The sequence below is a fragment of the Photinus pyralis genome, unplaced genomic scaffold (genome assembly GCF_008802855.1).
Source record: "Photinus pyralis isolate 1611_PpyrPB1 unplaced genomic scaffold, Ppyr1.3 Ppyr1.4_LG10, whole genome shotgun sequence".
Lineage (NCBI taxonomy): Eukaryota > Metazoa > Arthropoda > Insecta > Coleoptera > Lampyridae > Photinus > Photinus pyralis.
The window spans coordinates 1,207,852-1,233,184 of NW_022170250.1; the positions used below are offsets into that span (position 1 = coordinate 1,207,852).

Consider the following 25,333-nt stretch of genomic DNA (forward strand, 5'->3'; position numbering starts at 1 on the left):
GAATTCCGAATTTGTTCTGGGCAAACTTCAACAAAAAAAACCCTAGTCAGAGTGAAACACTCAAGTGCAGAGGAATTCCACGGATTCCTGTACAAGAATTGAGGAAGTAAGTTGAATTTTGACCCTTCGTAAGGGTTCGAGGTGAAATACATTTCTCATTTCCTGTTTTTTTCAGAATTCCGAATTTGTTCTGGACAAACTTCAACAAAAAACCTAGTCAGAGTGAATCACTCAAGTGCAGAGGAATTCCACGGATTCCTGTGCAAGAATTGAGGAAGAAAGTTGAATTTTTACCCTTCGTAAGGGTTCGAGGTGAAATACATTTCTCATTTCCTGTTTTTTTCAGAATTCCGAATTTGTTCTGGACAAACTTCAACAAAAAACCTAGTCAGAGTGAATCACTCAAGTGCAGAGGAATTCCACGGATTCCTGTGCAAGAATTGAGGAAGAAAGTTGAATTTTTACCCTTCGTAAGGGTTCGAGGTGAAATACATTTCTCATTTCCTGTTTTTTTCAGAATTCCGAATTTGTTCTGGACAAACTTCAACAAAAAACCTAGTCAGAGTGAATCACTCAAGTGCAGAGGAATTCCACGGATTCCTGTGCAAGAATTGAGGAAGAAAGTTGAATTTTTACCCTTCGTAAGGGTTCGAGGTGAAATACATTTCTCATTTCCTGTTTTTTTTCAGAATTCCGAATTTGTTCTGGGCAAACTTCAACAAAAAAACCTAGTCAGAGTGAAACACTCAAGTGCAGAGGAATTCCACGGATTCCTCTGCAAGAATTGAGGAGGAAAGTTGAATTTTGACCCTTCGTAAGGGTTCGAGGTGAAATACATTTCTCATTTCCTGTTTTTTTCAGAATTCCGAATTTGTTCTGGACAAACTTCAACAAAAAAACCTAGTCAGAGTGAAACACTCAAGTACAGAGGAATTCCACGGATTCCTCTGCAAGAATTGAGGAGGAAAGTTAAATTTTGACCCTTCGTAAGGGTTCGAGGTGAAATACATTCTCATTTCCTGTTTTTTTCAGAATTCCGAATTTGTTCTGGACAAACATCAACAAAAAAAACCTAGTCAGAGTGAAACACTCAAGTACAGAGGAATTCCACGGATTCCTCTGCAAGAATTGAGGAAGAAAGTTAAATTTTGACCCTTCGTAAGGGTTCGAAGTGAAATACATTTCTCATTTCCTGTTTTTTTCAGAATTCCGAATTTGTCCTGGGCAAACTTCAACAAAAAAAACCTAGTCAGAGTGAAACACTCAAGTGCAGAGGAATTCCACGGATTCCTGTACAAGAATTGAGGAAGTAAGTTGAATTTTGACCCTTCGTAAGGGTTCAAAGTGCAATACATTTCTCATTTCCTGTTTTTTTCAGAATTCCGAATTTGTTCCGGGCCAACTTCAACAAAAAAAACCTAGTCAGAATGAAACACTCAAGTACAGAGGAATTCCACGGATTCCTGTACAAGAATTGAGGAAGTAAGTTGAATTTTGACCCTTCGTAAGGGTTCGAGGTGAAATACATTTCTCATTTCCTGTTTTTTTCAGAATTCCGAATTTGTTCTGGACAAACTTCAACAAAAAACCTAGTCAGAGTGAATCACTCAAGTGCAGAGGAATTCCACGGATTCCTGTGCAAGAATTGAGGAAGAAAGTTGAATTTTTACCCTTCGTAAGGGTTCGAGGTGAAATACATTTCTCATTTCCTGTTTTTTTCAGAATTCCGAATTTGTTCTGGACAAACTTCAACAAAAAAACCTAGTCAGAGTGAAACACTCAAGTAGAGAGGAATTCCACGGATTCCTGTGCAAGAATTGAGGAGGAAAGTTGAATTTTGACCCTTCGTAAGGGTTCGAGGTGAAATACATTTCTCATTTCCTGTTTTTTTCAGAATTCCGAATTTGTTCTGGACAAACTTCAACAAAAAAACCTAGTCAGAGTGAAACACTCAAGTACAGAGGAATTCCACGGATTCCTCTGCAAGAATTGAGGAGGAAAGTTAAATTTTGACCCTTCGTAAGGGTTCGAGGTGAAATACATTCTCATTTCCTGTTTTTTTCAGAATTCCGAATTTGTTCTGGACAAACATCAACAAAAAAAACCTAGTCAGAGTGAAACACTCAAGTGCAAAGGAATTCCACGGATTCCTGTGCAAGAATTGAGGAAGTAAGTTGAATTTTGACCCTTCGTAAGGGTTCGAGGTGAAATACATTCTCATTTCCTGTTTTTTTCAGAATTCCGAAATTGTTCTGGGTCAACTTCAACAAAAAATCCTAGTCAGAGTGAATCACTCAAGTGCAGAGGAATTCCACGGATTCCTGTGCAAGAATTGAGGAGGAAAGTTGAATTTTGACCCTTCGTAAGGATTCGAGGTGAAATACATTTCTTATATCCTTTTTTTTTATCAGAATTCCGAATTTGTTCTGGGCAAACTTCACCAAAAAAAAACCTAGTCAGAGTGAAACACTCAAGTACAGAGGAATTCCACGGATTCCTGTGCAAGAATTGAGGAGGAAAGTTGAATTTTGACCCTTCGTAAGGGTTCGAAGTGAAATACATTTCTCATTTCCTGTTTTTTTCAGAATTCCGAATTTGTTCTGGGCAAACATCAACAAAAAAAACCTAGTCAGAGTGAAACACTCAAGTGCAAAGGAATTCCACGGATTCCTGTGCAAGAATTGAGGAAGTAAGTTGAATTTTGACCCTTCGTAAGGGTTCGAGGTGAAATACATTCTCATTTCCTGTTTTTTTCAGAATTCCGAAATTGTTCTGGGTCAACTTCAACAAAAAATCCTAGTCAGAGTGAATCACTCAAGTGCAGAGGAATTCCACGGATTCCTGTGCAAGAATTGAGGAGGAAAGTTGAATTTTGACTCTTCGTAAGGGTTTTAAGTGAAATAAATTTCTCATTTTCTGTTTTTTCAGAATTCCGAATTTGTTCTGGGCAAACTTCAACAAAAAAATCCTAGTCAGAGTGAAACACCCAAGTACAGAGGAATTCCACGGATTCCTCTGCAAGAATTAAGGAGGAAAGTTGAATTTTGACCCTTCGTAAGGGTTCGAGGTGAAATACATTTCTCATTTCCTGTTTTTTTCAGAATTCCGAATTTGTTCTGGACAAACTTCAACAAAAAACCTAGTCAGAGTGAATCACTCAAGTGCAGAGGAATTCCACGGATTCCTGTGCAAGAATTGAGGAAGAAAGTTGAATTTTTACCCTTCGTAAGGGTTCGAGGTGAAATACATTTCTCATTTCCTGTTTTTTTCAGAATTCCGAATTTGTTCTGGACAAACTTCAACAAAAAACCTAGTCAGAGTGAATCACTCAAGTGCAGAGGAATTCCACGGATTCCTGTGCAAGAATTGAGGAAGAAAGTTGAATTTTTACCCTTCGTAAGGGTTCGAGGTGAAATACATTTCTCATTTCCTGTTTTTTTCAGAATTCCGAATTTGTTCTGGACAAACTTCAACAAAAAACCTAGTCAGAGTGAATCACTCAAGTGCAGAGGAATTCCACGGATTCCTGTGCAAGAATTGAGGAAGAAAGTTGAATTTTTACCCTTCGTAAGGGTTCGAGGTGAAATACATTTCTCATTTCCTGTTTTTTTCAGAATTCCGAATTTGTTCTGGACAAACTTCAACAAAAAAACCTAGTCAGAGTGAAACACTCAAGTACAGAGGAATTCCACGGATTCCTCTGCAAGAATTGAGGAGGAAAGTTAAATTTTGACCCTTCGTAAGGGTTCGAGGTGAAATACATTCTCATTTCCTGTTTTTTTCAGAATTCCGAATTTGTTCTGGACAAACTTCAACAAAAAAATCAAGTCAGAGTGAATCACTCAAGTGCAGAGGAATTCCCCGGATTCCTGTGCAAGAATTGAGGAGGAAAGTTGCATTTTGACCCTTCGTAAGGGTTCCAAGTGAAATACATTTCTCATTTCCTGTTTTTTTCAGAATTCCGAATTTGTTCTGGGCAAACTTCAACAAAAAAAACCTAGTCAGAGTGAAACACTCAAGTCAGAGTGAGGAATTCAAGTGCAGAGGAATTCCACGGATTCCTGTGCAAGAATTGAGGAGGAAAGTTGAATTTTGACCCTTCGTAAGGGTTCGAGGTGAAATACATTTCTCATTTCCTGTTTTTTTCAGAATTCCGAATTTGTTCTGGACAAACTTCAACAAAAAAATCAAGTCAGAGTGAAACACTCAAGTGCAGAGGAATTCCACGGATTCCTGTGCAAGAATTGAGGAAGAAAGTTGAATTTTGACCCTTCGTAAGGGTTCGAGGTGAAATACATTTCTCATTTCCTGTTTTTTTCAGAATTCCGAATTTGTTCTGGGCAAACTTCAACAAAAAAAACCTAGTCAGAGTGAAACACTCAAGTACAGAGGAATTCCACGGATTCCTGTGCAAGAATTGAGGAGGAAAGTTGAATTTTGACCCTTCGTAAGGGTTCGAGGTGAAATACATTTCTCATTTCCTGTTTTTTTCAGAATTCCGAATTTGTTCTGGACAAACTTCAACAAAAAAATCAAGTCAGAGTGAATCACTCAAGTGCAGAGGAATTCCCCGGATTCCTGTGCAAGAATTGAGGAGGAAAGTTGCATTTTGACCCTTCGTAAGGGTTCCAAGTGAAATACATTTCTCATTTCCTGTTTTTTTCAGAATTCCGAATTTGTTCTGGGCAAACTTCAACAAAAAACCTAGTCAGAGTGAATCACTCAAGTGCAGAGGAATTCCACGGATTCCTGTGCAAGAATTGAGGAGGAAAGTTGAATTTTGACCCTTCGTAAGGGTTCGAGGTGAAATACATTTCTCATTTCCCATTGTTTTTTTCAGAATTCCGAATTTGTTCTGGACAAACTTCAACAAAAAATCAAGTCAGAGTGAAACACTCAAGTGCAAAGGAATTCCAAGGATTCCTGTGCATTGAGAAAGAAAGTCGTTTTGACCTTTCGTAGGGTTCGAGTTAAAATACATTTTATTTCTGTTTTTTTTCAGATTTCCGAATTTGTTCTGGAAAACTTCAACAAAAAAATTAGTCAGATTGCAGAGGAATTCCACGGATTCCTGTGCAAGAATTGAGGGGAAAGTTGAATTTTGACCCTTCGTAAGGGTTCGAATGAAATACATTTCTCATTTCCTGTTTTTTTCAGAATTCCGAATTTGTTCTGGGCAAACTTCAACAAAAAAATCAAGTCAGAGTGAAACACTCAAGTTGCAGAGGAATTCCACGGATTCCTGTGCAAGAATTGAGGAGGAAAGTTGAATTTTGACCCTTCGTAAGGGTTCGAAGTGAAATACATTTCTAAAAAAACCTATTCTCACTATTTTTTGAAGTTTTTTGTTTTCAATGATTTAGAGAGTGAAGAAAAATGGGTTCCGGATCAAAAAATCTGAAAAATCTGTTGGGGGAAGAATTGCAAAGGCAGGTTTTTCAAATTCAATTTCAGATTCAAAAAACCCCAAAACAATTGCGCACTTACCCGAACTCAACCCGTAGGAATTCGGCGAAAGGAGCCCAGATGTAACTGTTGCCATTGCAGCCAACATTCAGTCATTCCTGAAACAAGTTTCCTACAATTAATTGTTTATATATAAAGCAAACGCATATAAGGGAAAGGGGCATAAAACGAAGAAGATAATAAAATCAAACGAGTAACAGTAAATCATATTTTCAATAAAGGCAATTTTTGTGCAGAACGCGAAGTTATTGCAGGAAAGCAATAAACTTTTATAACGACGTCGACTGTAAATTTTAAATACAATAAAATATAATTTTAATCTCTCAAGTAGGCTGGACCTTTTTTTTTCGGAAAAGTGAATTGTAATAATTTAAAACGCTAACGAAATTCGGAAGCTACGCCGAAAAAAGAGAAGAATTCGAATTTAACAAATTTAAATGACCGACGATAAGATCGGCATTTAAATTTATTTCATAAATTCTTAATTAAAAACTTGTAAAAGATGTTAAAACTTCCACATAAAAGTTGCGTCTACCGGTTTATTAAGCGATCAATCTTATCTTCGGATTTTTCCCTCTCATTTGTAAGAATTCGGTGTGACAGAGTTTACTTTTCCGTCCGTGTCGCGACGCGAAAGTGGAAAACCGCCGCAGTCTTTTAACTACTATTGCAGTAATTTATTGCTCTAAACGCTCTGGTGCAGTAAATTAATTCTAATTTGATGCGAAATTGGCGAACGGGCAAAATTTGCAGGTACTAAAATTACAACAGATTAGCACACCATCAATTATCTAACTAGATTTCTTTGGGATTTTTTGGGTGCTCGTTTAGAAAGTTCTTGGGATTAGGCGTAATTTTTTTGGAAAATTAAATATTGTGGGTGATCTTAATATTAACATTCGGGCTGTGGTTCTTCTCTTTTGAAAAATGAATGCGATCAATGAAGGACGCGGAAAAATGAGAAAGAGGCATAGTAGTTTTGGGCGATTTCAACATAGCCATTTACATTTCGAAACTGGACTATCGAAAAATAAACCGGTTAAAATGGCTACACTCGCATCCCAGCTTAACATAAAATTGCAATTTTTCGCGCGTAATACCACGAGGGAGAATTAACGAGTTCCAATCAGCTGCTGAAGATTAAGCAACGCAATAGAATTAATCGAGAATTAATTTGTATATGTGGTAGATTTCCAAATTAACGAAAGCACACCCCAACCCCTCCCCAATTTCCGAATCTCGCTAGAGAAGGCTCCCCCACGTGGCGAACACAGGAACGTTTTGGGGGTGACCGTTCCAAAGCGGAGGTTGGGAGATATGGAATATCTTCCAGGTAAAAGAGATCGATGAAAGGTGATTATAATAGTGCAGAAGACTTATAACTTGGGGAGAAATGTAGAGCCGGGGGGTACGGAATACCCCCAGACTCCCCGATGCTACGCTCGTTTTCATGACATTCAGCCCCTAAGATTGCTGTGGTAGTTTTTCGTAAGGGGCTTTAGAATATTCCTTCCCCGACAGGTATATTCCATACTCCACGAGTTCATAGTGTTCCTTATGATAGTCTCTTTCTAACAGTCAGGGTTTCTATGGTATTTGCGCTATACGCTATGGGGAGGAATGTAGAACCGGGGGGTCTGGGGAGTATGGAATACCCCCCAGCTTCAGCAAGAACCGATTTAATAAGATCTTCGTATTCCATACCCTCCGATCTTACGTTCTTTTCAGCCCTAAGGATTGCTGTGGTAGTTTTTCATAAGGGACTTTAGAATATTCCTTCCCCGACAGGTATATTCCATACTCCACGAGTTCATAGTGTTCCTTATGATAGTCTCTTTCTAACAGTCAGGGTTTCTATGGTATTTGCGCTATACGCTATGGGGAGGAATGTAGAACCGGGGGGTCTGGGGAGTATGGAATACCCCCCAGCTTCAGCAAGAACCGATTTAATAAGATCTTCGTATTCCATACCCCCCGATCTTACATTCTTTTCAGCCCTAAGGATTGCTGTGGTAGTTTTTCATAAGGGGCTTTAGAATATTCCTTCCCCGACAGGTATATTCCATACTCCATGAGCTCATGGTGTTCCTTTTGATGGTCCTTTCTAACAGTCAAGGTTTCTATGGTATTTGTGCTATACGCTTTGGGGAGGAATGTAGAACCGGGGGGTCTGGGGAGTATGGAATACCCCCCAGCTTCAGCAAGAACCGAATTAATTAGATTTTCGTATTCCATACCCCCCGATCTTACGTTCTTTTCAGCCCTAAGGATTGCTGTGGTAGTTTTTCATAAGGGGCTTTAGAATATTCCTTCCCCGACAGGTATATTCCATACTCTATGAGCTCATGGTGTTCCTTTTGATAGTCCTTTCTAACAGTCAAGGTTTCTATGGTATTTGTGCTATACGCTTTGGGGAGGAATGTAAAACCGGGGGGTCTGGGGGGTATGGAATACCCCCCAGCTTCAGCAAGAACCGAGTTAATAAGATCTTCGTATTCCATAACCCCCGATCTTACGTTCTTTTCAGCCCTAAGGATTGCTGTGGTAGTTTTTCATAAGGGGCTTTAGAATATTCCTTCCCCGACAGGTATATTCCATACTCCACGAGTTCATAGTGTTCCTTATGATAGTCTCTTTCTAACAGTCAGGGTTTCTATGGTATTTGTGCTATACGCTTTGGGGAGGAATGTAAAACCGGGGGGTCTGGGGGGTATGGAATACCCCCCAGCTTCAGCAAGAACCGAGTTAATAAGATCTTCGTATTCCATAACCCCCGATCTTACGTTCTTTTCAGCCCTAAGGATTGCTGTGGTAGTTTTTCATAAGGGGCTTTAGAATATTCCTTCCCCGACAGGTATATTCCATACTCCACGAGTTCATAGTGTTCCTTATGATAGTCTCTTTCTAACAGTCAGGGTTTCTATGGTATTTGCGCTATACGCTATGGGGAGGAATGTAGAACCGGGGGGTCTGGGGAGTATGGAATACCCCCCAGCCTCCAACAAGAACCAATTTTATTAGATCTTAATATTCCATACCCCTCAGACCCCTCGGTCCTACGTTCTTTCTCATGGCATTCAGCAGTAAGGATTGCTGCGGTAGTTTTTCATAAGGGGTTATAGAATATTCCTTCCCCCACAGGTATATTCCATACCCCACGTGCTCATGGTGTTCCTTTTGATAGTCCCTTTCTAGCAATCAGGATTTCTAAGATATTTGCGATACACACTTTGGGGAGCAATGTAGAACCGGTGGGTATGATACCCCCAGCTCCAGTAAGAACGGATTTCACGTTCTCTTCCCTGTAACTATCATTAGGGCTTCGTATGCTGGAGGTATTCCAAAAGATTCTTCTCCCTATAACAATCAGAAGGTCTTCGTATTGATGGGGGAGATCTCCAAGGGCTACAGTGTTCTTGATCACATTCAGTCCTCAGGTCGTTTTGCCTAAGCAACTATAAAAACTACATTTCTTGACGAGTATTTCATATACTTTCAGATACTGGGGGGCCTGGAGTACCCCAGCAACACATTCTATGCAAAAAATTCTGTGAAATTAGCTCGAGAATTTCTGTTACTGATCCGTATAAGCTCCTCTTAACATTTCGGAAGAAAGCTCAACACCGGAGTCTAGGGGGGAGGAGGAGTTTGGAAAGCTCCACGGGATCAGTAATTCTGGCATTTTAATCGTAATTTCACTGAACTGTAATCCGTACGAATACAATTTAGCAATACATTTTTGCATATTTCCTGTGAAGTTACCGCAATTGATAACTCGTTGGACATTTATTTTGCATACCTAATTTTCAAACTTGGCAGTTTTTCTGAGAAATGAATCCTGCGCGTATACATTTTATAAGAGTAATTTAAGGGATGAGACGTAACAAGCGAAACATTTGCTATAATTAGTGTAAAACATTATTTAACTATTCATAGACATATGTTGTTATTGCTTATTTCTCAATTTATTGCTGGATGGTTATTGCTAACTTAGAAGGGATTCGGTTGTGCACCTTCCGTGGAAGTGCCCCGCCTGCATACTTATTTGTAAACGGCCTTCCCCACAACTATTTCGGAATGTGTGCCATAGGGGACTAGTGCTAAGAATATTCGGCTTGCAACTGAGCGGGTCGGGTTCGATTCCTTGCATGAAAAGTTTTTTTTTCACAAAAATGCTTGCTACGGAGTCTGCCATTTACGAATATGCACCCCGCCTGCCCCTCACAATATACAGAATGTTACGTTTCGAAAACAGCGCCATCTTGGAAAAAAAAACTGTTACAAAACGCGCAGATTTACCGTAAACGTCTTTGTAATTCCGGGTATAATGATGTAACACACTTTTTTGTAAACAATTTTACGTAACCTTTGATGCCACTCAACAATTAACGTCTAAATTTCGAACACAATAAGCACCAAAATAAGGCAGTACACAACAAAAAGAGATTGCTCATTAATACCAATTTATCGTTTAATTAAAATCAACAATCCCGCGGACGCACAATTTTTGATTTATATACTACCACCTCTTCCCATAGCAATAATGGTTTAATTGAGCCCACGCCATTTCCAAGTAAAATCGAACAATTAAATATAACAATTAATAAAATATAAAATAATTTATAATCACGGTGCGTCGTAATTACTTCGAAAAAGGAGACTCATTTTTTCCAGCAAAACGTGTGTGTAATAACATTATAAGTAAGCGCGCGAATAATGGAAAAAGAGGTCAAATTAGAAACTCGAAATGGGATGTGAATTTGTAGGTTTTGAATAAAATCGCTTTGCATATGGTGGTCACACCTAAATATGAGTAGAACAATAACTATCCGTCATTAATATTTATTATTACCTATACGAAATACTTTTTCGGCCAAATGCGAATGCGCTCCGTCATGTTGAACGCAACTATTATTATAATAAAATATAAGCACGTAACTTGAGGAAGAAGAAGAAGGAAAAAACAATTCAAATGGCCATCATCGTTATAATAAACAAAAGAATAATAAAACGTGAAAAACATTTTTAATGCAATTCGCAGTGCCGTAAACGATCGCGCGGGTAATTTCTACATTTAAATATTAAAAACGTGCGTGATTAATGGATCGCGGGCGCCATTTTCGCAGTGATTGATGATTTTTTTTCGAATTCGCTTCCAGTCGACGTGATTTTTCGAAAAAGTCGGCCGCACGCATCGAGGGACCGACGAGACAAAGGTCCGGTTTGTAAATTAAACAAGATGGAAATAAAGGGTGATAAAACCATTAAATCTAAAGCGAGGGGGTGAAGGGGGGAAGACACAAATGTAATATTTCAGACGAGCACTCGTCTTTTCATACTTTTCAAAGGGATAATTTTTATTTTAGGGGGTTTTAGTTTTTGTACACATATACTTTATGCACACATGTCTGATATGCAAATTTTAAATACGCGGCCAAACCCTTAGTGTATAAAATTTAAATATATGCGATCAAAGTCGGCCATTTCATTACTCCGCCACAATATCCGATTGTCAACCGCGCTAGAAACGCTGACCTACCGTGTATAAACAATACAATAAATCAGGTTTTTCGGACGACATATTCACGAAAATTACTTTCGGTTTGGCGTACATAAATTACGCGGACAATTAAGAATTTTTAAAAGCTCCACGCACGAAAATCCGCCAAAATGGAACGTTTGCGCTCGCCATTAGCGGGCTATCGCTAAACGAAAAACGAACGTTGCGCGAGCTAATTTAAATTTTCGTTGTTACCCGAAAGCAGTCCTGCGTGTCTGGGGAAAAAAAGCGCTAATGATACACTTCCTTAATCAATTACATCGCGGTATTAAAATCTCCGAAAAGTACTACGTGCCTAAATGTCTCATTTATCGGATTTTTCTTGAATAAAGTGCTATTTTGACGCGGTAAAAAGTCAATTTATATTAAAATCGCCCAAGAATACATATTCATGCATTTTTTTCCATACGAATTCCATGACGAGAAAATTAATATGGATTTGATTGGATTTACATTGGAATCGTCTAAACATCTTAATTTTCTGGTTTTTTTATTACTCCGTTACTATTTTGCACCGTGGATAGTTACATAAAGCCTTGAAATTAACATTTCCAAATGGTCAATAGCTACCGTTCTTAATTTAGGGAAGCTTGCCAGGTCACTTAATGAGCGTTGTATGGAAATGAAGCATCTCCGAGAAAACCTACTCCCTCCCGCTAAGAATTTTCACCTTCATCGCTGGTTGAACAAGCCGAAGAGTGGCAAGTTGATGAACTGACATTAAATGACCAATTTCTTGAAAGATCATGTGTCAAATTTGGTGTGGTGTAGACTCTAGAGAGACGTATGGACGCCAATAGCCAACATCTGACAGACAGACAGACACACATATATAGACTGGTTTAATTACCTGGTGCTTCGTAACAGATTTGTTACATGTACCCTAAGTTGCCACCAATATAGTCCCTTATGCAAAACTACCATTACTGTGTGTTTCGTGGGAGATCGTAGCACGGGGGGATATGGAATACCCCCCCCCTCCCCCCCAGTATACAAAGATCTTGTGATGTAAGGAAAATAAGATTGAAACGATATTCCCTGGGGATATTGATTTAATGCTCTCTCCCTACTACCACAAGATCTTCGTATTCTGAGGGGGGGGGAGTTCCATAACTCCCCGGTTCCACATTCTTCCCCAAAAGGTATAGCGCACATGCAATCTGAACCAATTTCGAAAAAAAATTCAAAGGGCTGTAAATTTTGATCTAGTAGTCCAATCTTGGAACTGTTTGAAATTATGGATTCTACGGGCCAAACTCTATAAGAAAATGTTTTTTCCCGGTCGATCTCAGACAATTTTTTTCTACGGCCTCAAAAAAAGGCAGTGTTATTACAGTGTATAACCTTCCTTTTTTCCAAAAATCGACTGCACCAAAATTTCTCGGGAAACACTTTTTCTTATTAATTTTGGTGCGTAGAATCCAAAACAATTCGTACTTTTTCGATCAGACTTCTCAATCAAAAGTTATAGACTAGAAACAAATTTCGAAAAAAAATTCAAAGGGCTGTAATTTTTGAACTAGTAGCCCAATCTTGGAACTGTTTCAAATTATGGATTCTACAGGCCACACTCTATAAGAAAACTTTTTTCCGGGTCGATCTGAGACAATTTTTTTTTCGCGCCTCAAAAAAAGGCAGTGTATAACCTTCCTTTTTGCGAAAAATCGACTGCACCAAAATTTCTCGGGAAAACACTTTTTCCTATTAATTTTGGTGCGTAGAATCCAAAACAATTCGTACTTTTTCGATCAGACTTCTCAATCAAAAGTTATAAACTAGAAACAAATTTCGAAAAAAAATTCAAAGGGCTGTAATTTTTGAACTAGTAGCCCAATCTTGGAACTGTTTGAAATTATGGATTCTACAGACCACATTCTATAAGAAAATGTTTTTTCCCGGCCGATCTCAGACAATTTTTTCCTACGGCCTCAAAAAAAGGCAGTATATTACCTTCCTTTTTTACCAAAAATCGACTGCTCCAAAATTTCTCGAGAAAACACTTTTTCTCACTAATTTTGGTGCGTAGAATCCAAAACGAATCGTACTTTTTCGATCAGACCTCTCAATCAAAGGTTATGGACCAAATACAAATTTCGAAAAAAAATTCAAAGGGCTGTAACTTTTGATCTAGTAGTCCAATCTTGGAACTGTTTGAAATTATGGATTCTACGGGCCAAACTCTATAAGAAAATGTTTTTTCCCGGTCGATCTCAGACAATTTTTTTCTACGTCTTCAAAAAAAGACAGTGTATAACCTTCCTTTTTTCCAAAAATTGACTGCACCAAAATTTCTCGGGAAAACACTTTTTCCTATTAATTTTGGTGCGTAGAATCCAAAACAATTCGTACTTTTTCGATCAGACTTCTCAATCAAAAGTTATAGACTAGAAACAAATTTCGAAAAAAAATTCAAAGGGCTGTAATTTTTGAACTAGTAGCCCAATCTTGGAACTGTTTGAAATTATGGATTCTACAGACCACATTCTATAAGAAAATTTTTTTCCCGGTCGATCTGAGACAATTTTTTTTTCGCGCCTCAAAAAAAGACAGTGTATAACTTTCCTTTTTTCCAAAAATCGACTGCACCAAAATTTCTCGGGAAAACACTTTTTCTTATTAATTTTGGTGCGTAGAATCCCAAACAATTCGTACTTTTTCGATCAGACTTCTCAATCAAAAGTTATAGACTAGAAACCAATTTCGAAAGAAAATTCAAAGGGCTGTAACTTTTGAACTAGTAGCACAATCTTGGAACTGTTTGAAATTATGGATTCTACAGGCCACATTCTATAAGAAAATTTTTTTTCCGGGTCGATCTGAGACAATTTTTTTTTTCGCGCCTCAAAAAAAAGGCCTTCCTTTGTGCCAAAAATCGACTGCACCAAAATTTCTCGGGAAACCACTTTTTCCTATTAATTTTGGTGCGTAGAATCCAAAACAATTCGTACTTTTTCGATCAGACTTCTCAATCAAAAGTTATAGACTAGAAACCAATTTCGGAAAAAAATTCAAAGGGCTGTAACTTTTGAACTAGTAGCCCAATCTTGGAACTGTTTGAAATTATGGATTCTACAGGCCACATTCTATAAGAAAATTTTTTCTCCGGGTCGATCTGAGACAATTTTTTTTCGGGGCTCAAAAAAAGGCAGTGTATAACCTTCCTTTTTTACCAAAAATCGACTACACCAAAATTTCTCGGGAAAACAATTTTTCTTATTAATTTGGGTGCGTAGAATCCAAATCAATTCGTACTTTTTCGATCAGACTTCTCAATCAAAAGTTATAGACTAGAAACCAATTTGAAAAAAATTCAAAGGGCTGTAACTTTTGAACTAGTAGCCCAATCTTGGAACTGTTTGAAATTATGGATTCTACAGGCCACATTCTATAAGAAATTTTTTTCCGGGTCGATCTGAGACAATTTTTTGTTCGGGGCTCAAAAAAAGGCAGTGTATAACCTTACGGACCAAATACAAATTTCGAGAAAAAGTTCAAAGGGCTGTAACTTTTGATCTAGCGGTCCAATCTTGGAACTGTTTGAAATTATGGAATCTACGGGCCAAACTCTAGAAGAAAATGTTTTTTCCCGGTCGATCTCAGACAATTTTTTTCTACGGCCTCAAAAAAAGGCAGTGTATTACCTTCCTTTTTTACCAAAAATCGACTGCTCCAAAATTTCTCGGGAAAACACTTTTTTTTATTATGAATTTTGTCTGGAACACTAAATATATCTTAAAAACTACAATTTTTGCAAAGAAATTGTTTATGGTATCCACAATTCTAAAAAGGTTGCTACCCCAAATATTCCATACATACCCCCGGTTCTACATTCCTCCCCATAATCTCTGGAGTATGCAATACTCATCGGGAAAGAAAGATTTCTATAGTCCCTTATGGAAGACGACCGCAATAGTACTTAGGGGTGTTTGTTCCGTGGGGGACCTTAGCACCGGGGGGTCTGGGGGGTATGGAATACCCCCCAGAATACGAAGATTTTGTGATTTAGGGAAAAGAACATTGAAACGTTCTTCCCTGGAGATATTGATTCAATGATCTCCTCCCTATAACTACCACAAGATCTTCGTATGCAGCAGGTGGGGTGGAGAGGGGGGTATTCCATACCCTCGGTTCTACATTCTTCCCCAAAACGCACATGCAATCTGAACCATAATCTTCGGAGTATGCAATACTCATCGGGAAAGAAAGATTTCTATAGTCCCTTATGGAAGACGACCGCAATAGTACTTAGGGGTGTTTGTTCCGTGGGGGACCTTAGCACCGGGGGGTCTGGGGGGTATGGAATACCCCCCAGAATACGAAGATTTTGTGATTTAGGGAAAAGAACATTGAAACGTTCTTCCCTGGAGATATTGATTCAATGATCTCCTCCCTATAACTACCACAAGATCTTCGTATGCAGCAGGTGGGGTGGAGAGGGGGGTATTCCATACCCTCGGTTCTACATTCTTCCCCAAAACGCACATGCAATCTGAACCATAATCTTCGGAGTATGGGATACTCGTCGGGAAAGGAAGATTCCCTATTCTGGTATTAAACTATTTGAACTTAATTGTTCTAAAAGTCAACAGTCATCCATTGCACTTATACCTAGATAGTGTGCGAACTTTTTTACCCAATGGGCTTTGGTGGGGTCTCAATATCACCATTACTGCAATTCTGTACGTGTGATATTAAGATCTCCCATCATACTCATTAAAGCTGTGAAAATATTTAAGTTAACGATCCGCGGAGATCAAAAAAACTAATTCGAAGTGCGAAGAGAATACCACGCTTGACGCTCCACTGCCCAAATTAATGAGGCGTACTCGCGAATTCGCCCATTTGCGTCAGTGAAACGCGTGGGACGCCTACGAAGGCATTTGTGTAGTGGCAGCCGAAAAACCGAAATTTTCTCCCCTGTAGGTTACGTTTGGTACACACACGCTGATAAATGTGTGTCCGCATTGGGCAATCGCGGCGCGCGTTTCGGCGAGTCTTTGACCGTAATTTATATCGTTGTTAACAAACTACCGGTCCGGTAGATGCAAGTTCTAATTTTCTTTCTCCCGACTCCGATTAATCAGTTTTGATAATCGGCGTGTCACAATGTTTGAATTGGCCTCGATTTCCTATGCGCGAGATGCCAACGTAACAAAAGGTGTATTAAGAATTTATTAATCGAGGAAGAAAGTTAAAGCGTTGACACAAATCGCCGATATATACCCCTAAGCGAGAGTCGATTAAGGTATCGCGTGTGCTGAAAATTTCACGCCTCACTTGAGGAATTTGCGTAGATTTAGGAGACGCGGTAGCGGCGTCGAGCGCGTTGGCGGTGTCTCACGTACCGCCTCGCGGCGACATTTCCAATACGTTTCACACAAACAAAAAAAAAACCAATCAAAAAAGTAGGCACCCAACAAACAGAAAATGTTGCAAGCAAACGCGAATTGAGGTTAAATAATCTAAAATTTGAAGGTAAACTACAATACGCTCAATTCGTATAACTGTATTAAGCTTTTTAAAAAATCATAAATCAACGCGCGTTAGATTTAAATTTTAGCAACAATTTCTGGGATAAAACTCTCGAAAATAAAGGTCACGCCGATCACGAATTGTATAGATTTTATCTGGTGTAATTGCGGTATACAAAAAGCGAGTAAATACGACAGATATTATGAAATATCGTATACGTTTATCTACCTTTTATTAACAATTTACAATATTTATTGAGAAAATCGGCGCTATTACCGCCGAGGATTATTACGTTACAAATAATTGTGCATTGAATTGGTTTTCTATTAAAGGATATATGGGAGAGGTGGAATGCGAGCTAACTTAATCGGGTTAATAAAGATTCTTTCTGGCGTTTAGGAAAAAATCGCACCTTTTGCAATTATTTATGATGAAATCGCGTAGTGCGACTATTGTGCTAATTCGTAGGCTCTCTCACTAATTATGTTTTTCCTCTTTCTCTGTTCTTATTTCCATAATTTGTTCTTCATATTCTTTCTATTTCTTCGTCTTTTTTTCTCTGCAGTCATGTTGTTTCAACACCTCTATCTCTCCCTTTCTTTCTTTTTTTTCTCTCTATCCAACAATTCTTTTCTTTTATATCTCTCTCCTCATTGATTTTTCTGTTTTCATGATATTCCCTGTGCTCTCCTATTTCTTTGTCTTTTTGTTCCTCTAGTCTCCTTCTATAAGTCTCCACAGTGTCTATTGTTCATAGTCATATCTTCTTTCGTCTTTGTATCTTTGCCCGTCTCTATCACCCTCCATATTTTCGTATGGAATATCCCCCAGAGCTACGTTCTTCCCCATCACAATCAGTCTTGCTATGGTAGTTTTCCGTAAGGGGCTAGCATCTACATTTTCTGAGAAGAATTCGATACTCCACGAGCTCCTGGTGTTAGTTTTCATGGTAAATTTCCAAAAATCATGGTTTATATGGTATGTGCACTATGCGATTTGGGAAGAACGTAGAACCGGGGGGTCTGGGGGGTATGGAATACCCCCCAGGGAAACGATTCCCTTCCCTGTAACTATTAAAAGACCTTCGTATATACTGGGAGGTATTCCATAACCTCCAGACCCCCCGCTGCTAAGTTCTTCCCCATCTCAATCAGCCCTGCTGTGGTAGTTTTCCGTAAAGGCCTAGAATCTACAATTTTCTGAAGAGAATTCGATACTCCACGAGCTCCTGGTGTTAGTTTTCATGGTAAATTTCCAAAAATGATGGTTTATATGGTATGTGCACTACTATGCGATTTGGGTAAAACGTAAAACCGGGGGGTCTGGGGGGTATGGAATACCCCCCAGGGAAACGATTCTCTTCCCTGTAACTATTAAAAGACCTTCGAATATACTGGGGGGTATTCCATACCCCCCAGACCCCCCGGTGCTAGGTTCTTCCCCATCACAATCAATCCTGCTGTGGTAGTTTCCCGTAAAGGCCTAGAATCTACAATTTTCTGAAGAGAATTCGATACTCCACGAGCTCCTAGTGTTAGTTTTCATGGTAAATTTCCAAAAATCATGGTTTATATGGTATGTGCACTATGCGATTTGGGAAGAACGTAGAACCGGGTGGTCTGGGGGGTATGGAATACCCCCCAGGGAAACGATTCCCTTCCCTGTAACTATTAAAAGACCTTCGTATATACTGGGAGGTATTCCATATCCCCCAGACCCCCCGCTGCTAAGTTCTTCCCCATCTCAATCAGCCCTGCTGTGGTAGTTTTCCGTAAAGGCCTAGAATCTACAATTTTCTGAAGAGAATTCGATACTCCACGAGCTCCTAGTGTTAGTTTTCATGGTAAATTTCCAAAAATGATGGTTTATATGGTATGTGCACTATGCGATTTGGGAGGAACGTAGAACCGGGGGGTCTGGGGGGTATGGAATACCCCCCAAGGAAACGATTCTCTTCCCTGTAACTATCAAAAGATCTTCGTATATACGACCTTTGCTGGTACATAAAATCAAATTAAAAATAATTTAATTTAACATACATTAAATTAAAACAAATTAAATTAAATCAAATTAAATAAAAAAATCGAGTTGTTGATCCTTCAAAACTAACCTATGCTGTTAGCTAATTATTTAGATAAAGTAAAAATAGATAAAAGTGCTGGCCAACAATATCAACATTTTTTGTTATTTGTCAACACCAAAAGATGGGTTTGTTTTAAAAATACAAAACATAAACGTTTTTGAAATTGAAATTGCTTAATTTACCAAATTTCCAACCATCAAAATTATCTATTGGTGTGAAAAAATTTATAAATCGTGGGCATTTCATGGTTGAAGCTTAAAACTATTGATCCAAAACAACTTTTAATAATTAACCTTTAAATTTAAAATACCACAATCTGAATTCTAGACAAGTTCCAAGACCTAGGACCCGACTTTTTTGAATTTCGCGTGCTTCAAAAATGTTGATAACATGATTGAAATGCCTTAAAATTGCGCAATTTATCTTCGTTGACCTAACCTGTTCGTTCGATTTTAACGACGTTTGCAAATTTCGCATTCTCAAGTCATGTCGGATTGCTCAAGCTTTGTTCGGCGACTGCAATGTTGACTTATCGCATTGTAAAATTGTTTTACTGTTATTCTCGATGTTTGACGACCATATAATTAATGTAAATTTATTTTTTTTAAAACTTTTCGCAAATTCCCGACGCTTCTTCCCCCCCGGCTCGATATCGATATTAAAATTACCGAGATTTATAATGAACGCTTTGAAAATCCTATTAAGTGTTTCTCTACAAATTCCTTTTTTTGTAAATTTTGACTGCCGGCGAACTAGTTTCTATACCAAATTTAGAGAACGCATTCATTAACGTTTTGGCATATTTCCGGCATCACTCATTAATAAATGGCAAAAAAACTCGTTTTTCGACTTAGATTATTTAAATAGCTGTTATTTTTTTAAACGTTTCGAGCGAAAGGTAATCAACTAGTTCAGTTAAGTGTAAGAGGTAAAATCTAACAATGTACTTCAGTTTTTAAACACGCGAAAGACACCTGCCCGAAGAAAAAAAAAGATTTCTTGATTAAATGTTGCTTCACGGTGATGTTAATATTAACACCAATCAAGTAGATTTCGTGACTACCAAAATAGAATTTTTCATATTTTTCTACCTTTTAAAAAGTATTTCTGTAGGCACTTACCTTAAACGTTATTTTTATAATTATGGGTTTCGAGATTTATAGCGGCCATGAACTTCGATACCTTTAATTTAGGAAAAAAACGTAATCCTCATGGGCGATTTTAATATTAATCAAACTCTTTACACAAAACTCCTCAACAAACCGTCTTTTTTACCCAGAAAATTATGTAATCGGGAACATGTGTTTTTCATCGCCTCATAAATTTATATGTCATGTACAAGACATCATTAAAAATACATCCTGAGAATTTTTCAAACAAACGACCGAAAAAAAATACAATGCGCCAACCATCTCTTGCACTTTCAACGAAATCTCGGAAGCTTGAGGTTATTACTTGCGCGTAATTAAAATCAATCGCGGCCGGAATTTAATTAAAAAAATCCGATAGCGAATTTCATACACCGAAACCGCTAAGCGCCCATTTTCGATTCCCATACAATTTTTTTTCTCAGGCATGCGAAACGCGATAAGAAAGAAAGAAACAACCACGAAAAAAAATTGTAAACAACAAATTATTACAACTTATAATTATCTCAACTGAGATTATTAACATCCGTGAGTGGGAGAGAGATAACCGGCGGCCGTTTCCGATTTTTCGACTCCAAAATTATTGATTATGCGCACAAAATTGGAAATAACTTCCAAGTTTTTAGTTAATTGGGGAGCGAGAAAGTACCGGAGCGCGCGAGCGAGGGGGAGACCAGTGAGAGAGTGAGAAAGAACAGTAAGTTGTAATTTAGATTTACATCTCCTAAAAATATTATTAACTTTAATTTTCGGAGGCATTAAAAAATCGAATAAAAATTAAAATTTAGAGGCCAACATACATTCTTACACGTTCGTGGTTTCGGGTTAATTAATTTGTACATTTTTTTTAGTTAATTAATCGCACGCTATATTAACGTACCACTTACTTTTTGGGTAAATGAGGATAATCGTCGGGAATGTACACAATCTTATTTTACATACATATTGTAAAGGAGGTCTGTTTTAATTAATAAAAAAACGATATAATTTTCTGATTACAAATATTAACATATAAAATATCCAAGATGAGAGGGGGGAGGGGGGTCAATTTATAAAAAAAGTTTGCCATCCAAATTTGTTTAAAGTGGTATGCTCCCAAGTTATTGAATAATTAATTAATTAGAACGCTAATTCTGGGCAAATTTTGAAAGAAATTACCACAAAAACACAATGAGGCAGTGTTCCAAATTTTGGGGATAATTAAGTACCATTCATACTAATTTTGCGACACACTTTAAGAAAAAAATTATCACAAAAATCTGTTCTACGTATGCTCATAACGTGGTCATAATTTTCGCCATAATTAAGCGCCGTTAATATTAATTTTGCGCCACACTTCGAAACAAATAATTACAACTTTTGAGAACATTCTATTTTTGCACGACAATTAAACGAGTTTGAGAACAAAATTATCACAAGAATCCAAACGCGTGCGCTCATAATTTTCATGATAATTAAGCGCCTTTAATTTTAAATTTAGCGTTATCCTTTAAAACAGATAATTACAACTCTTGTGATAATTACTTTACTTGCAAGAATTAAGCGCGGATTAAATTAAATTGTGCGCTACTTTGAGAAGAAAATTATGGCGAAAATGTAGACTCTTTGAAACAGATGACAACTCTGGTAAAATTAATTTTTTTTCGATAATTAAGCGCACTTGAAACTATGATAATTAACCGCCGTTCATAATAATTTTCGCAACCATTTGAAACATAATTACAGCTCTTGTGAAGATTAATTTGGTATTGCAAAAATCTAATCTAGAAGTGCTCATAAGTTTGGCGATAATTTTGCCGATAATTAAGCACTGCCATTTAAATGAATGCCACTCTTCAAAACAGATAATTACAACTTTTGTAACAATTAATTTGTTTCGTGACAGTTAAGCGCGTTTGAGAAGAAAATTATCAAAAAATGTACGTACTCTTAATTTTCGTGATAATTAAGCGCCGTTACTATCAAATTTTGCGCCACTTTTTGAAACAGATAAAATTCTTGTAAAATTAGTGTTTTATCTATAATAATTAAGCCCATTTGAAATTAAACTATGCTATTTTAAGAAGAAAATTATGACAAAAATCCAATCTCTTAATTTCAGTGATAATTTGTGTGGTAATTAAACGCCATTAATATTACATTTTACGCCACCCTTCGGAACAGATAATTACATTTGTGAAAATTAATTTTTTTGCGATAATTAAGCGCGCTTAAGATTAATTCTGGACTACTTCCAGAACAAAATTATCGCAAACATCCAGACCCCACGAAACAGGTAATCAAAACCGTACTGAGGCTCATAATTTTAGCCATAATTATCCTCATAATTAAGCGCCGTTTGAAACGTAATTACAACTCTTGTGTAAATTAATTTTCCAATCTACAAGTGCTCATAATTTTAATGATAATTGTCATGACAATCCGTTAATATTAACACTTTTTAAATAGATAAATCTTTTTTCGATAATTAAGGTTGAAATTAAATTCCCTACTATTTTAAGAAGATAATTATCGCAAAATCCAATCTATCGTGCTCACAATTTAACGATAATCTGTGTAATAACTAAACGCTATTAATATTAAATTTTGCACTCTTTGAAACTTAAATTAAATTCTGTGTTACTTTAAGAAGAAAATTATCGGAAAAATCCAGATCCTTTGAAACAGATAATGAGATTAATTTTTTTATAATTAATAAGCGCAATTAAGTTCTGCGCTACTTAAAAGAAAATTATCGCGAAATTTGAATCTACACGTGCTTATAATTTTAACGATAATCTACGTGATAATTAAGCGCCGTTAATATTAAATTATAAGTCACTCTTAGAAAAGATAATTACACCTTAGGTAAAAATTATTTTTTTGCGATAATTAAGCTTAATTAAAATTAAACTCTGTGCGACTTTACTTTACTTTAAGTAATTAAGCGCCGCCGTTAATATTAATTTTGCCCCACCATTTGAAACATAATTATAGTTCAAGTGAAAACTAATTTTGTGCTCATAATTAAGTTCCGTTAATACTAAATTTCGCGCCGCTTTTTGAAACAGGTAATTAAAACTCATATGAAAATTAATTGTATTTTCGATAATTAAGCGCGATTGAAATTATCTGTGCTACTTTCAGAAGAAAATTATCGCAAAAATCCAGACCCTGAAACATTTATTATAATTTTTTTCTATAATTAAGAGCAGTTGAAATTAATTATGCGCTACTCAATAAACATTATCGCAAAAATCTGATCTACGTACTCATAATCTTGGAGACTTTCGTGATAATTAAGCGGCGTTAATAATAAATTTTACACCCAATTTTTAAACAGATAATTACAAATTCTTTTTCGATAATTAATCGAGGTAGAGATTTAATTGTGCGCTACTTTGAGAAGAAAGTTCTCGCAAAAATCTGATATCCATGTATTCATAATTTTGGCGACTATTTTGGTCATAATTAAGCCCCGTTCATATTAATTTTGGGACACCATTTCAAACATAATTACAGGTCTTGTGAAAGTTAAATTTTGAGTTCAAAAATCCAATCTACGTCAATTCATAATTTGTGTGGTAAGTAATTAGGGGCCGTTATTTTTACATTTTACGTAATTAAGGGCCGTTAATATACATTTTGCGTTACCATTTGAAGCAGATAATAATTAAGCGCTTCTTTAAGAAAATTATTGCAAGAATCTGATCCACACTTGGGGATAATTTTGCTGATAAATAAGTAAGTGCCGGGAAAATTAAATTTAAGTTTTAAGTTTATTAATTAATTAAGTTTAAATTAAATTAACGCGCCATAATTCCTAAAAAAAGTTAAATCTTGCGCACTTTTTGAGCCATAATTACAAGTTCATGTAAAAAAATTGTTATTAATTAATTGGTATTAATTTTGAAACATAATTACAGTTCCTGTGAAAATTAATTTTTGTGTTGTAAAAATCTAATCTACAAGTGCGCATAATTTTGGCGATAATTTAGATGATAATTATGCTCGGTTAACATTAAATTTTGGACCACTTTTGGAATAGATAATTACTACGATAATTAAGGGAAGAAAATTATCACAAAAATCCAAATTACACGTGCTCGTAATTTTCGTGATAATTAATTGCGGCACCATTTGAAATCTAATTAATGAAAATTAAGTTTTGTTGAATTGCAAAAATCCCATCTATACCTGTTCATAATCTGTGTGGTAATTAAGCGCTGCAAATATCATATTATATGTAATTAAGCGCCATGAATAATAGATTTTGCGTTACCTTTTGAAGTAGATAATTACAGCTCATAAAAATTAATTTTTTAAAACAATTATGCGCTGTCGAAATTAAACTCTGCACTACTTTTAGAAGAACGTTATTACAAAAATCCTTTGAAAGCGATTAAATTAATTAAAACTGGTATAATTAATTTTTTTTCGATAATTAATTTTTTAAAACAATTATGCGCGGTTGAAATTAAACTCTGCACTACTTTTAGAAGAACGTTATTACAAAAATCCTTTGAAACCGATTAAATTAATTAAAACTCTGGTATAATTAATTTTTTTTTCGATAATTAAGCGCAGTTAAAATTACAATTCTAAATTATCGCAAAATTCGAGATTCCGAGATAATTAAACCTATTGTAAAATTAATTTTTTCTGGTTAATTAAGCACAATTGAAAACGAAATTTTGCGCCTACATTCAGAGCAAAATTATCGAAAAAATTCAATCTACACGTGCTCATACTTAACTAAGCCATAATTAAGCGCCGTCAATATTAATTGACCCACACTTTCAAACAGATAATTACAACTCCTGTGAGAATTAATTTTATTGCAAAAATTCAATCTCCACGTGCTCACAATTTTAGCGATACTTTATGTGGTAATTAAGCGCCGTTGATATTAAGTTTGAAGTCAATTCTCAAAACATAATTACGACTCGTGTAAAAATTAATTTTTATTAGTAATTATGCGCTAGTGAGATTTAATTTTCGTGATAATTAAGCGCAGTATTGATCATAATTTGCACAATAATTAAACAAATTCGACCATGTTTCAAGAAAATTGTTGTTGTCATAATTAAGCGCCGTTTGAAACGTAATTACAACTCTTGTGTAAATTAATTTTCCAATCTACAAGTGCTCATAATTTTAACGATAATTGTCATGACAATCCGTTAATATTAACACTTTTTAAATAGATAATTACAACTGTAAAAATTAATCTTTTTTCGATAATTAAGGTTGAAACTAAATTCCCTACTACTTTAAGAAGATAATTATCGCAAAATCCAATCTATCGTGCTCCCAATTTAACGATAATCTGTGTAATAATTAAACGCTATTAATATTAAATTTTGCACTCTTTGAAACTTAAATTAAATTCTGTGTTACTTTAAGAAGAAAATTATCGCAAAAATCCAGACCCTGAAACATTTATTATAATTTTTTTCTATAATTAAGAGCAGTTGAAATTAATTATGCGCTACTCAATAAACATTATCGCAAAAATCTGATCTACGTACTCATAATCTTGGAGACTTTCGTGATAATTAAGCGGCGTTAATAATAAATTTTACACCCATTTTTTGAAACAGGTAATTACAAATCTGGTGAAAA

The 25,333-nt window shown here is 36.4% G+C and overlaps 1 protein-coding gene across 1 annotated transcript in view; it reads right to left on the bottom strand.

Moving 5' to 3' along the window:
• Positions 1-5,487: 5,487 nt before the first annotated feature.
• The window catches only part of LOC116161971, a gene marked incomplete at its 3' end in the record, with an annotated part of 30,928 nt that continues 11,082 nt past the window's right edge, over positions 5,488-25,333 (bottom strand). Inside the window, 1 exon segment of the mRNA XM_031475484.1 lies at positions 5,488-5,564. Coding sequence (XP_031331344.1) covers positions 5,488-5,554 — 67 coding nt within the window.